This window comes from Rhinatrema bivittatum, chromosome 8 (genome assembly GCF_901001135.1).
Source record: "Rhinatrema bivittatum chromosome 8, aRhiBiv1.1, whole genome shotgun sequence".
In the NCBI taxonomy this organism is placed as follows: Eukaryota; Metazoa; Chordata; class Amphibia; order Gymnophiona; family Rhinatrematidae; genus Rhinatrema; species Rhinatrema bivittatum.
This window is the reverse complement of record NC_042622.1, coordinates 147,320,398-147,334,748: the sequence shown is the minus strand read 5'-3', so window position 1 is coordinate 147,334,748 and position 14,351 is coordinate 147,320,398. Positions and strand designations below refer to the sequence as shown.

Sequence of the window (14,351 nt, the reverse complement as noted above, 5' to 3'; positions counted from 1 at the left end):
ATCAACAACTGAGAGAAGATGTTTTCTTTGGGTTTAAGCTCCTACCCTTGCTTCTGGCTTATTTAGAGTATGATGGCATTTCTTATAACAGCACAAGGATTGTCCAACCAGAATGGCATATATGAACGTTTGAGACAGCTCAGGCCCTTTCTTCAGGCAGCAAATCAAGCTCTGATTGCCCTGCCTTCCCCAGCTCTCTACTGTCGTGTTCTGGTCGGGGTGGACTAGATCTACTGAGCAATAACTGGAACCAAACAAAACTTGCCCAAAAGTTCCTTTGTCTGCCTGTCTTGTGTTTTATTCAGTCTGTCACAGGGTTATACATTCTGTACACCTCAAACCAAGCTGAGGGGGAACCCCAAACATAAATAATACCCCCATAAGAACACAAAGTGTTAAAAAGAAATCAAAGTGCAAATATGAACCATTAAAAGAGATTATTCTTTTTATACAACAGTTAAAACAAGAACATTTTGTATTTTAAAGAATGTGATAGATTTCATTTGTTGCTTTGGATCACTATTACCTCCTAAAAGAGGCAGATGACAATATTCTGCCAGGAGACAGAAGGGACAGCTTGTATTAACTCTATGAATCTATCTCCAAAAAGCACAAGTGGTGGGAGGAGCAGGAGAGATTAGTTTGCAAACACCAATTTAACTTTTGTGCGCTGCTAACTACTGACTTCAAGGGAAGCAACGGAGTATCATCAGCCTGGAGGAAAATGTGAGAGGGAATCTCTCTTCAGCAGAATGCTTTGAACTCGACCTATCTGATGCCTCACTGCAGAGTGGTTTCATAGCATGGGCGCTGGAATGACTTTTTAATGGCATGGAAGTCCCATCAGCTAAGTGCAGTCTTGAATCATTGTGGAAATTGCATTAAAAGGCAGATTTGTGTGGATGGCTGTCAGATCAGGAGAAGCATTTAAACCTCTTGCCACACTTGAAGCACGAGTATAAAAACATGCTGGCTTTGCCTAGGTGTCATCAGAAGACATTTCCAGTCTCATCAAATGCGATCTGCTTTGAAATGGAAAGTGTGGGGGTGAGACATGTAAGTCTTTTACTGGGCTTTGTTGATGTTTTATTCCCTTAAAGGCTTCTTAAAGGTTCCCACAGTCTTGTCCCATAATTGACAATCAGGACTCCCATCCCCTTCTGGCAGTGGCAGAGAACTATCACCATGGCAATTGACATATTTTCATGCAGCCAGCTGGCATTAGTAAACTTCTTTTCTGAGGGGGAAAAAGGCTTATAAAATCACCCTATTCCTATGTGCATGTATGTCTTTTCCCACCAAATCAATTAGATTTGTGTTTGAGAGTCCTCTCCCCACCAGATTTTCAATACATGTCAAGGAATGCAAAGAGATCCTGGTGGGGGTATGTGTTTTTTGGACCCATGCATTCTAGAAAGTAGACTGTTAGTCTTGCATGAAACTTCAGTACAGTTCATGATGTAAAGCCCTTGTCTAGCAAATCAAGCAGAGACTAAGCTGTAGTTCCTGCAACAGCTGCATGCTGCTGCTAACTCTGGACCAGCACAATGGCGGGAGCACAGCTGGTGATCCCTCCTCCACCAATTAAAAACTTCCCATGAATGAATAGCTCATGCCCTTCAGCTTAAAGACCAATGCACAATTTCTAATATTCATTCTTGAACCAGAGTTCAAACACTGCCTTAGGATTTCTTTTACTGCTGTTCATTTATTGTATTTTATTTATTTGTTTATTATAAAAGGAGAGTTATTGATGTTTTTCTGGGAGACTGCAGCACAGGACACAAATCAAGTATCCAGGTAACTGAGCCAGGCTGGAAGCAGAGGGTTTCACAGAGGAAAAAATACGGTCAACCCTCTGCTTCTCCATAAAGTAGTAGCGTTTTCAGGTACAAGAGTCCATTCAGTTCCCTTAAGGCTGATCCCGAGCAGGTAGGACAATGGAAAAGGTGAAGATCCCCTCTTTAGATTCAAATATGTTTTTCAAACTTTTATTCTTGCGCCACCCGGATGTTGGGATTCAGATGGGGGTCAAGATTGGGGTCATTTTCAGCTGAAGCGCGGCCCAGCTTGGACATAATAATGATGAGTGTGAGAAAGCCCAGCACCGCGATGACCAGGACAACAAGAAAACGCTGCATGGTAGATGCTGGGCGCTTCTTATTGCCAGCACGATTTCTGCACAAGGTTAACAAAAAGAAGAGAAAAGAAGAAAGCATCAGTACAACCTTTTTTATTCCTTTACGAATGCAAAATCCTCTTCCACTACTGAGGGAGTAGTACGGCTAGAAATTATATGCTACTAGTAACAGAGTTCCCATTAGAAACAAGGACATCTTCGCTCATATGGTTGCATTCCCCTCCTCCCCATTTCTAATTATAAAGAATTCCTCTGCTCTCGATGATCCCTTTCTTGGCAATAACTGACCCTTCTTATGCTTCAAGTCTCATTGTAAACGGTGGACCATAGCACCATTCTGAAACATTTTGGGGAGAGAGAAAGGAGAAAACCTCCTTAAGTTTCCAGACAAGCAGGGCTGAATTAGCAATGACATGGAGGTGATGTCATCCAATAGTGCCCAATGGACCCTTCTCTCCTAGCTCAGAGTTGTTGACTACTGTTGATGTACAGGTGCTGCCTTGTGAGCCCCTCCATTTTTCATCATCCTAGCTGTTGCATGAATATGTACCCTTTCTCTCAGTACCTTAGACAAAATATGAAATAGTTTTTTCATACAATATCTGCAGCATTATTGTTGGTTTGCCTTGCTGCCTTGGCAGCCTCTTAACAGCACTTTTCAGTGCTATCTGAAAAAATGTAAAAAAAAAAAAAAAAAAAAAGGTGAAATTAGTTGTTACCTGATCATTTCTTTTCCTTGAGTTCAGTCAGGCCAGTCCAGACAAATGGATTACTGTATTTTTCGCTCCATAAGACGCACTTTTTTTCCCCCAAAAGTGGGGGGGAAATGTCTGTGCCTCTTATAGGACAAATATAAAAAAAACCAAAACAAAAAACCCCATCCCAACCCTTTAAAGTTAATTAACTACAATCCCCCACCCTCCTGACTCCCCCAAGACTTGCCAAAAGTCCCTGGTGGTCCAGCAGGGGTGTGGGAGTGATCTCCTGCACTCGAGCCGTAGGCTGCCAGTATTCAAAAAGGTGCCGATAGCCTTTGCCCTTACGATGTCACAGTGGCTACCGGTGCCATTGGTCAGCCCCTGTGACACAGTAAGGGCAAAGGGCCGTCGGCGCTATTTTGATTACTGGCAGCCGACGGCCCTTTGCCCTTACTACGGTATGTCACGGGGCCTACAAATGGCGCAGATAGCCATTTTGAATACTGGCAGCCGACGGCCTGAGTGCAGGAGATCACTCCCACACCCCCGCTGGACCACCAGGGACTTTTGGCAAGTCTTGGGGAGGTCAGGAGGGTGGGGAGTTGTAGTTAATTAACTTTAAAGGGTTGGGATGGGGTTTTTTTTTAATGTTTTGTTTTTTTCCCCAACAACGTGAACGATTGTTTTCTGATCCGGGGAGTGGACAGAAATGGCCCTCCCCAGACCTGAAAATGAAATGGGGGCCTTCCCATAATTTGCTCCATAAGACGCCCAGGAACAGAGCCGGTTTAGCACACCATTATTATTTATTTTTTTTAAATTTTCCTGCTCTGAATCCTAGGTGCGTCTTATGGTCAGGTGCATCTTATGGAGCGAAAAATACGGTATGTTCATCGAACAGAAGATGGAAACAGATATTAACAGGTTCGCTGACGTTATGCCTTATATGCATCCGTGCTAATCTCAGTCTGCCACTACTATCTGTATCAAGTTAACTGTGGACAATTTTAATTCTAAAACTTTTTATATTTTTAAGCCGAGTGCTTCCAAATAGAACTAAAACCAACTAGGAAGCACAAACCGTACTTAGAACTCAGTAAAGCACGCACCTACTTTATAGAAATATTGCAGATCTAATTTTGGATCCCACAATCCAACTGAAGATTTATGCAAGGTAGGCAGGACACGGAGGATCGTGGTATGACTGGTCTCAAGGAAAGAAAATGATCAGGTAAGAACTAATTCTACTTCCTCTTCATCCAGTTAAACCAGTCCAGATGAATGGGATGTACCTAAACTAATCCTGAATAGGGCGGGACACTGCCAAACCCACTATCAATACCTCAGAGGCTTCTTCTCTGACACACACATCCAAGCAATAATGCTTTAAAAAGGAATGGAAGGAAGACCAAATCGTCACTTTACAAACCATCAGATGAGACACCAACTGCAGGTCTGCCCATGAAGCAGCCTGAGATCTCAGAATGTGCTCTGACCTGTTAAGGTAAAGACCTGCCATTATCCACATATGTTCATGTAATGATGCCTTTAATTCAATGCACGGTTGAAACTTTGGTAGCTACCTTACCTTTCCATACTCCACTATACAAGACATAAAAAATGGTCTGAATTCCTGAAGTCATTTGTGACCGTGAGATAACTCAAAAGAACTCTCTTCACATCCAAATTGTGAAACAATTTGCATCCAGCCAAATCCGTATGTTTGCTAAATGAAGGCAAATAAACAGCCTGATTCAAATGAAAAGCTGTAACCAGTTTTGGGAGAAAAGGTGGTACTGTATGAATCCTGACCATATCCTTCGTAACTACTGAAAAGGGTTCTCTGCAAGAAAGCAACCGTAATTCTGAAATCCTTCTAGCTGAACAAGTAGCCACCAAGAAAGATACTTTAAGGTAGGCAAGCCTTTGTGAAATGGCCTCAATAGGCTCAAATTGCAACCCAGACTAAAAGACCACCACCAAATTCAGGTCCTAAGATGGGATAGGAATAGTTTTCAGAAGCCGAATGTGCTTGATGCTCCTTAAAAAATGTGACACATCTGAATGCTAAGACAAGAACCTACCCAAAATATACCCAATAGAAGCTGTGATCTGTACTTTCAAGGCATTGAAAACCTCCAAGGAATTTGAAAGACTTTCTTATAAAAATTCTAGAATCACTGGATAAGCAGCATAGAATCTTATCAACCTTTTGGGATACCGTCAGGTACATGTGACCTGGATTAGCCACTGTTGGAAATAGGATACTGGACTTTATAGACCTTTGGTGGTCTGATCCAGTCATGGCAAATCTTATGTTAGCGACAAACTAGGGGACATATATATGTAATCACACCCGTTGGTTTAAACAGCGGAGATGACTTTTCCTCTCACCCACTGAAAGTACACCATACAGTTTTTATTGTGTTAATGACAATTTTAATACTAAATCGTTCCTGAATTGTATATTTCATTTAAAATTTTTTTTTTAAGGATTTTCTTTGCTTATTAAAAAATTATTCCGTGTAGTATTAAGATTCCTCCTTATAGTATCAAAAACTAGTGTCCAAAAATCATTGTGCTTGTGAGCTTGTAAAGTCCACCACATTTCTCTCTCGCTTTTTGAAAGACAGCAGGTTAATGTCAACTTTCGTATGTCTTAAACATTAGCGGTGCAGCAGTTTACTTACATGGCGATCAGTAAACCCGCTTGTTCTTCTGTGTCTGACACTGCCAGCATTTCGATGGAATACCGTCTGCCTCAGGGGCTTGAGAGAAAGGAACATATAATTAGTTTTACCCTCACAACCTCATTCATACAATAAAATAACCAACATAGAGGTTAAAGGTTTACTTACTTTTTTTTATCATAGCTTACTCAGTTTAAAGCTGCATCTTACCATGAAATTATGTATCTCCAGGGTCCAATAGTTATTGACTCTGTCAATGATTTCATGTGATGCCAGGTGATTTTTGAGGTAGTTAAATTTTATTGGAGCACCTCTTTTGAACCACAAAACATGTCGTCTGTTCTCTACTGAAGTACCTAGTACAGAATCTACACGCGAGATTACCTAAAATAACATACACTACATAAATGAAGAAATGTATCATCCTGAGGGCGATCCCCATACTATATCTTCCTGAAGGAGATCACCAATATAACAAAAACTGTTTTGATCCCCTTCTTGTAATTGAATTGTCCAAATCCCATTATTTTATTTAACCCGTTTGGGTATACTGTATTCCATTCATGAAAACACTACTAACTATTAAGATGACTATGTCAAACTGTTCCACTTGAAATAGTCTTTGAAGATGTACAATCACAGGAAATCTAAATCTGTGCTGAAGCCCTTTCTCTTAATAGAAGTGTGACTATTCAATTTCTTTGTTTAACCCACTGTGATATACTGAGTTCCATTTATAAATGAAGTGTTGTTCCATTTGAAGTAACTTAATATCCAAGTCCCCTCCTCGAGGTGAACTCTGAAGCTGAATAAGGCACACTGTGCGTAATTCCTCTGTTGTATGAGATGCCACTAACCAGTGAGCCCCTAAAGGCACCTCTTGCTTTTGCTTGCATATGTAGCTCAGATGCTCTTGAATGCATGTCCGAAACTGACGTGTTGCCTTGCCCATATATAGGAGTTAACAGGGACACCACACTATGTAGATGACTCCTTCTGAAGTACAGGACAGAAAATGAGAAAATTTAAAAGGCTTCTGGGGTGATAGCCTCAATTCTGTTCCTTTAACTGTGTGTTTGTAAATATTGCATTGTTCAAATGGATAAAACCTGTTGATGGAATTGGGTAAATGGTTGACCTTGGATGTATAATAAGCTGAATGGACTAACTGGTTACAAAGATTATGGGCTCTAGTAAGAGCAAAGGTAAGTGGTTGCTGGAAAACTGAATGAATACTTAAAACCTGCCAATACTTCTTGATGCTCAGTTTAAGGGCTTATGTGTGTGGTGTGTAAGATAAAACACAAACTATTTTTTGTTTTGTATTTTTTGGCAGAAGACAAAAGCCACTCTCTATTGCCCACCATGCTCTTTTGCAGGCTCTGTTAATAATAAGATTGGGATATCCCCATACTCTGAATCTTTATTTCTTCTGCTTGTAATCTGAATTCTTCTACTGTAGAGCAGAGTTGTCTCAATCACAAAAATTGTCCCATAGGTAAACTGTCTCTAAGATGCCTGGGGTAAAAACCCCTATAGTGAAATAATATATTGCGGTCAGTTGTCTTTCAATATATGGAAAAAAAAAAGAATGACTCTTGAGAGAGCCCAATCTTGATGTCTAAAAAAAGATATCTGTTCTCTACTTGAAGTGAAAGTAAAGAGTAAATTAATATCTTGTGTGTTTAACCATTCCAAAAATTCCTGTAGTTTTACCATATCTCTCGAAGAGAACAGAAGACATGCCTTTTGGTTCAAAAGAGGTGCTCCAATAACAATAAAAATGAAAATTTAACTACCACAAGCGTCACCTGGCAACACTTTATGTCATTGACAGAGTCAATAACAATTGGTCCCTGGAGATACATAAGCACATGGTAAGATGCTGCAGCCTTTTCAAGATGGCAGCTTTAAACTGAGTAAGCTATGGTAAAAAAGTAAGTAAACCTTTAAGCTCTACGTTGGTTATTTTATTGTATGAATGAGGTCGCGTGGGTAAAACTAACTATATGTCCAGTTCTCTCAAGCCCCTGAGGTTCCCTTGAAACACTGGCAGTGTTGGGCACAAAAGAATGAACAGTTTACTGATTGGCATGTAAGTAAACTGCTGCGCCACTAATCTTTAAGACATACAAAAGTTGACATTAACCTACTCTCTTTCAAAAAACGAGAGAGAAATATAGTGGACTTTACAAGCCCAAAAGCACAATGATTTTAGGAGACTAGTTTTTGATACTATACAGAGGAATCTTAATACCACACAGAAGAATTTTTAGTAAGCAAAAAAATCCTAAAAAGAAAAGTAAAATATTAATATATAATTTGGGAACGATTCACTACTAAAATTGTCATTAACAAAATAAAAACGGATTGGTGTACTTTCAGCAGGTGAGAGGAAAAGCCACCTCCGCTGCTTAAATGAAAATTAGTTCTTACCTGATAATTTTCGTTCCTGTAGTACCACGGATCAGTCCAGACACCTGGGTTGTGACTCCACACCAGCAGATGGAGACAGAGCAAAACCCGACGGGCTCCCTACATATAGTAAGGTGCCACCCACAGCCCCTCAGTCGAACGTCCTGTCAAAGCAAGATCAAAATGTCCGACTAACTAACTAGAAAAAACAAACCCACCGATTCAACACAGCACTCCGGCTGGAATCGGAAAACATCAGAACCAGCAACAAAACACAACGGCCAGTTCCGAAAGAGGAAACAGGGACTCCAAAAAAGGGAGTTAACAATACTCAAGTGAAAACGAGCGGACTCTCCCTCTATTTCTCAGCAACCAGAACCACAGACGGGTGGGAGCCTGGACTGATCCGTGGTACTACAGGAACGAAAATTATCAGGTAAGAACTAATTTTCATTTCCCTGTACGTACCCGGATCAGTCCAGACACCTGGGATGTACCAGAGCCAAACCTCAAGGGCGGGAAGCAGAGAGTCCCGCTCGGAGAACACTCGCCCCAAACCCCCGAGATTCCGCTGCCTGCACATCCAGTCTATAATGCCTGGTAAAAGAATGCAACGACTTCCAAGTCGCCGCCCTACAGATCTCCAGCGTGGACACCTGAGAGACCTCCGCCCAAGACGTGGCTTGCGCCCGAGTCGAGTGAGCGCGAAGCCCCTGAGGTGCCAACCTGCCGTGCAGCAGATACGCTGAGCCAATCGCCTCTTTGAGCCAACGCGCAATAGTGGCCCGCGACGCCGCGGACCCCCTGCGACCCCCCGAGCAGAGCACAAACAGGTGGTCAGAGATCCGGAAAGAATTCGTAACCTCCAGATACCGGAGTAGAATCCTACGCACATCAAGTTTTCGTAAATCCTTAGACTCCTTGTCTGTCGGCTCCATGATCGAAAACCCCGGGAGATCCACAGACTGATTCAAGTGGAACGAGGACACCACTTTGGGCAAAAAGGACGGAACCGTCCTCAGAGACACCCCTGCTTCCGTAAACCGCAAAAACGGTTCCCGACACGACAGGGCCTGTAGCTCCGAGACACGACGAGCGGAAGTGATAGCGACTAGAAACACCGTCTTCAAGGTCAGATCTTTCAACGTCGCCCGCTTGATCGGCTCGAACGGTGCACCACAAAGAGCTGAAAGCACATAATTCAAATTCCAAGACGGACACGGATTTCGCACCGGCGGACGCAGATGCTTAGCCCCCCGAAGGAAACGCGTTACATCCGGGTGGCAAGCCAGGGACACCCCTTGGACCTTCCCACGAAGACACCCAAGGGCCGCAATCTGAACCTTTAAAGTACTCCAAGACAGTCCCTTCGAGAGGCCCTCTTGAAGAAACGCCAGGACTGCAGGTACTGCCGGTCGAATGGGGTTAACCTCGTGAGAACCACACCAGTCCTCAAAAACCGTCCAGACCCGCATGTAGGTTAAAGAGGTAGACTGTTTTCTAGCTCTCAACAACGTAGTGATCACCGCCTCAGAGTACCCTTTAGTCCTCAAGCGCGCCCTCTCAAAAGCCAAGCCGCGAGACAAAAGTGAGCCGCATCCTCCAAACAGACGGGTCCCTGACGAAGAATGCCGGCGACCCCGTGAAACCGAAGGGGTGGCTCCGCCGCGAGCTGAACGAGATCCGCGAACCACGGCCGTCTGGGCCACTCCGGCGCCACCAAGATCACCGGTCCCGGATGCAACTCTATTCGCCGTAACACCCTTCCGATTAGGGGCCACGGCGGGAAGACATAGAGCAGTACGTCCACGGGCCAAGGGAGGACCAACGCATCGACCCCCTCGGCTCCCCGCTCTCTCCGTCGGCTGAAGAACCGCGGAGCCTTTGCGTTCTGCACGGTAGCCATCAAGTCCAGGCGGGGCCGGCCCCACCTGGCACAGATCAGGCGAAACGCTACCTCCGGTAGCTCCCATTCCCCTGGATCCAGGCGATGTCTGCTGAGGAAGTCCGCCTGTATGTTGTCCACGCCGGCGATGTGGGACGCTGCCAGACTGCTGAGATGGCGCTCCGCCCAGCCCATCAGCTGACTCGCCTCCACCGCCACTTGCTGGCTCTTCGTTCCTCCTTGGCGATTGATATAGGCCACCGTGGTCGCGTTGTCCGACAAGACCCGGACTGCATGACCCCGAAGCAATGGGAGGAAGGCCCGCAAAGCCAAGGCCACCGCCCGGGTCTCCAACCGGTTGATGGACCACCGGGACTGCTGACTGGACCACCGGCCCTGCACCGAGTGCCCCCCAAAGACTGCACCCCAACCAGAGAGGCTGGCGTCCGTCGTGACCACCGACCAGGTGGGCATGAGGAGCGAGACACCGCACGTCAGGTGCCCCGGACAGAGCCACCACTGCATGCTGGCCCGGGCGCGATCCGTGAGGGGCAGGGGCAGGAGAAATTCCTCCGATACCGGCTTCCAGCGGGAAAGTAAGGCTGATTGTAACGGCCGTAGATGGGCGAACGCCCAGGGAACCAAAGCTAGAGTGGACGCCATGGAACCCAACACCATCAAGTAATCGCGCACTAGCGGACACCGCAGGGACAGGAGACGTTTCACCTGTCCCTGGAGCTTTGCCACTCTCTCCTGAGTGAGCGACACCCGAGCACTCTCCGTGTCGAACAAGGCCCCCAGATACTCCAACCTCTGGGTAGGCTCCAGATGACTCTTGGCCAGGTTGACTACCCAGCCCAGCGACTGCAAGAGCTGTAGGACCCTGGCAATCGCCGCTCTGCACCCCGCTTCGGATTTGGCCCGGATGAGCCAATCGTCCAAGTATGGGTGAACCAGGAGCCCCTCCCTCCGGAGCTGGGCCGCCACCACCACCATCACCTTGGTGAAAGTGCGTGGAGCCGTGGCCAGGCCGAAAGGAAGGGCCCGGAACTGGTAATGCCTGCCGAGGATGCAGAACCGCAGGTACCTGTGATAGTCCGGCTGAATTCCGATGTGTAAGTACGCCTCTGTGAGATCCAGGGATGCCAAAAACTCGCCGGGACGAACCGCCGCCACCACTGAGCGGATCGTCTCCATCTTGAAACTGGGAACACGCAGACACTTGTTGACCCCTTTCAGGTCGAGAATTGGTCGAAAAGCGCCGTCCTTCTTGGGAACCACGAAGTAAATGGAGTATCTTCCTACGCCTCTTTGACTTGGTGGCACTGGAACAATGGCGCCCAGACCTTCCAGGCGCCGAAGGGTCACTCGTACGGCTGCGCGCTTGGCGACCGCCTTGCAGGGAGAGACGAGAAACTTGTCCCACGGCAGGCGTGCAAAATCTAACGCGTAACCGTGTTTTATGACTCCGAGGACCCACTGGTCTGAGGTTATTTTGGTCCATTCCCCGTAAAACTGCCCCAGCCTCGCCCCCACGTTTGGGACGGCGTCCAGAGGCGGAAGCGGGGAATGAACCAATCTCGTTTCATTGTGTCGACTTGGACCCCGATCCAGCGGAGGGTCCCCCCGACCGGTTGAACTTCTTCCCTCGAAAGGACTGGGACCAGGAGGATCTGGACGAACTCGCTCGGTAGGACGGGCCCGTCCCGGATCGCTGCGGCCTCTGACGTCGGTTAGACCGGAACCTGTTCCTGGCCGAGAAGTTAGATCGCGACCGCGGTCTGTCTTCCGGCAGTTTGAAAGCCTTATTCTCGCTGAGGAACTGCATGAGATCATCCAGTTGTTTACCAAACAGCAACCTCCCTTTAAAGGGCAAGGATCCCAAATGCGCCTTTGACGTACCATCCGCAGACCAGTTACGAAGCCAGAGGAGACGGCGAGCAGAGACCGCCGACACCATTGCCCTGGCCGAAGTTCTCAGCAAATCATGCATTGCATCCGCACTGTAGGCTATCACCGCCTCCAAGTGATCCGCCTGCGAGGCTTCCCCTTCGGACAGACCAGCATTTGCTTGCAAGTTCTGGGCCCACCGGAGGCCCGCCCGTAACGCAAAGTTACTGCAGATAGCCGCTCGGGCTCCCAGAGCGGACACTTCGAAGACCTTTTTAAGTTGCACCTCCAGCTTCCGATCCTGGATATCTCGAAGCGCCGTTGCCCCCGTGACAGGGATAGTGGATCTCTTGGTGACCGCTGACACCGCCGCGTCCACTCGAGGGAGGCGCAGCAATTCAAGAACGTCCTCCGGCAGAGGATACAACTTGTCCATGGCCTTGGACACTTTAAGGCCCAATTCCGGGGTATCCCACTCCCGGAACAATATGTCAGAGGCCGAGAAATGAAACGGGAACGCCACTGCAGGTCCTGCGAGGCCGAGGAGGACCGGATCCATATTTGCGGTCTGACGGACCTCGACCGGTGGAGCCTCAATGCCAATCTCCTCCAGGATCGCTGGTATCAGCGGAGAGAGCTCCTCTCTCTTAAAGAGGCGGACGACCTTGGGGTCATCCCCCTCCCCCGCCAGCGTACCTTTTCCGGCGCCTGGCGGTGCGGGGCTCGTGTCATCGGGCCCCTCAGGCCCTCCTGCAGCCCCCGAGGCCGAAAGATCCTCCTCCGAGGAAGTAGACTCCGTGTCAGAATCCTGAGGGACGCCCCGTGCCGGTCTCTTCCCCTGAGGTGGACCCGGCGAGCTCCTGGGCCGGCCTGCCCGTCTCTTGGAGCGCGGGCGTCCCTTTCCGCCACCCGAAGTTCCTCCGGAGCTGCGTCGCGACTTCTTATATTTTGCCAATTTTTTTAATAACATCGCAAAATCATCGGAAAAGGAATCCTCCGAATCGGAGGGTCCCTCCCCCGAGGATGGCTGTTCAGCTTGTAGGGCCTCCCGGGGTTCCCCCCCTGCGGCCCGCGGCTGAGGAGAGAGCGGAGGCGGCTGGCCGCCATTATCCAACACCCTCCTCGTGGCCGCTCGCACTGTATCCAAAATGGCCGCCGTTCCCGCGCTGAGCGGGAACGGATCAGGGCCAGCAGCAACAGCACCCCCGGCGCGCGGCGGCGAACGGGACGAGCGGGAACGGCCGCCACGACCTCCCCCCGACGGTCCCTCGCCCCCGGCAAGACACCCAGAGCAAACGCCATCGCGCGAAACGCGCGTGCGCGCCGACCCGCACGCGCGGCAGGCCGAGCCGACCGGCATCGCGGGCACTGTAAGAAAAATTAAAATCGCCGCAGGAACTACGAAGCACGGGTCCCCCCCTCCCGAACGAGCTGCCGAGAAAAGGGAGAGCCGGCGCGAAAAACAAAGAACAAGCTAACTTTTTTTTTTTTTTTTTTTTTTTACTTAGCCGCTGTCGCTGTCCAGTGCTGATGCTCCCGCTCCCCCGGGGTGAGTGAACCGGGCTCCCCGGTGTCACCCCGACACTGCTGCCTGGCAAGGCTGGATCCGCGACCCACAGCAGCGGGCTCAACCAGGGGGGGATAGTCCCCTCAGGACCTTCCCAACCCCCCTGGGAGACAACGCCGACGGGAGCTTCTCTTGCTAAAATAAAAAAACCTGTTCTTCCTTCTCTTCTATTCTATTTATTTATCTCTTTTTATATTATTTTATTTTTTTTTTTTCTTTTTTAAATCTAACTAAACTCCCGCAGAGTACAGAGACTGTGGGTGGACCTGCCCCATCTGCTGGAGACAGAGTAAGACTGAGGGGCTGTGGGTGGCACCTTACTATATGTAGGGAGCCCGTCGAGTTTTGCTCTGTCTCCATCTGCTGGTGCGGAGTCACAACCCAGGTGTCTGGACTGATCCGGGTACGTACAGGGAAACCTTACCAGACAAACTTTATGGGTGTGGTTACATATATGTCCCCTAGTTTGTTTGTTGTTGATGTTTTGTTGGTTGGGGATATTCTTCAAGACAGTTTTGTTTAGCAGTGAGCAAATCTTATGTTAGGACAAAACTGCTTATTGGCGCATCAGTCTTCAAAAACTCTCCAAACTCTCACATATGCTAATGAAGTCAAGGGCTTCCTAGCCCTTAAAAGAATATTCATTATGTCCAGAAAGTAATCATTTTTAACTAGACAAGTCCTTTCAAGGGCCAGGTCATAAGACAAAACCAAGTCGGATCTTCATGCAGAACCAGGCCCTGTGAGAGCAACTTTTTATGATAAGGAAGCCTCAATGGCCTTCTGTACAATAACTTCAAGAGGTTTGTATATCAAGGGAGTCTTGGCCAATCTGGAGCTATCAGAATCACTATAACTAAATGTCTTGAAATTTTCTGAATCACTCTATCATAGGCCATGGAAGAAATACATACATGACTGCTTCCAGATCCATCAGCGGGATCCTCCACCTGGATACTATTTGATTGAACTTACTTGAGACAGGAACCATTCCCCAGGGTCGACAACACTGTGACTGAGAAAGTCTGCTTAAATATTCTCCACATCTGCTATGTGCGAGGCCGCA

At 47.6% G+C, this 14,351-nt stretch overlaps 1 protein-coding gene across 6 annotated transcripts in view; it reads right to left on the bottom strand.

Annotated features, from left to right (window-relative positions):
• Positions 1 to 272: 272 nt before the first annotated feature.
• The window catches only part of ZFPL1 (zinc finger protein like 1), a 52,774-nt gene continuing 38,695 nt past the window's right edge, over positions 273 to 14,351 (bottom strand). For 5 of the 6 annotated variants that reach the window (XM_029611722.1, XM_029611724.1, XM_029611726.1 and 2 more), the window contains exon 8: positions 273 to 2,178. In XM_029611722.1, the coding sequence (XP_029467582.1) occupies positions 1,992 to 2,178 (187 nt within the window). In that variant the 3' untranslated portion in view covers positions 273 to 1,991. The remainder of the gene's footprint in view (positions 2,179 to 14,351) is intronic. The other variant, XM_029611727.1, reaches the window with a different exon arrangement.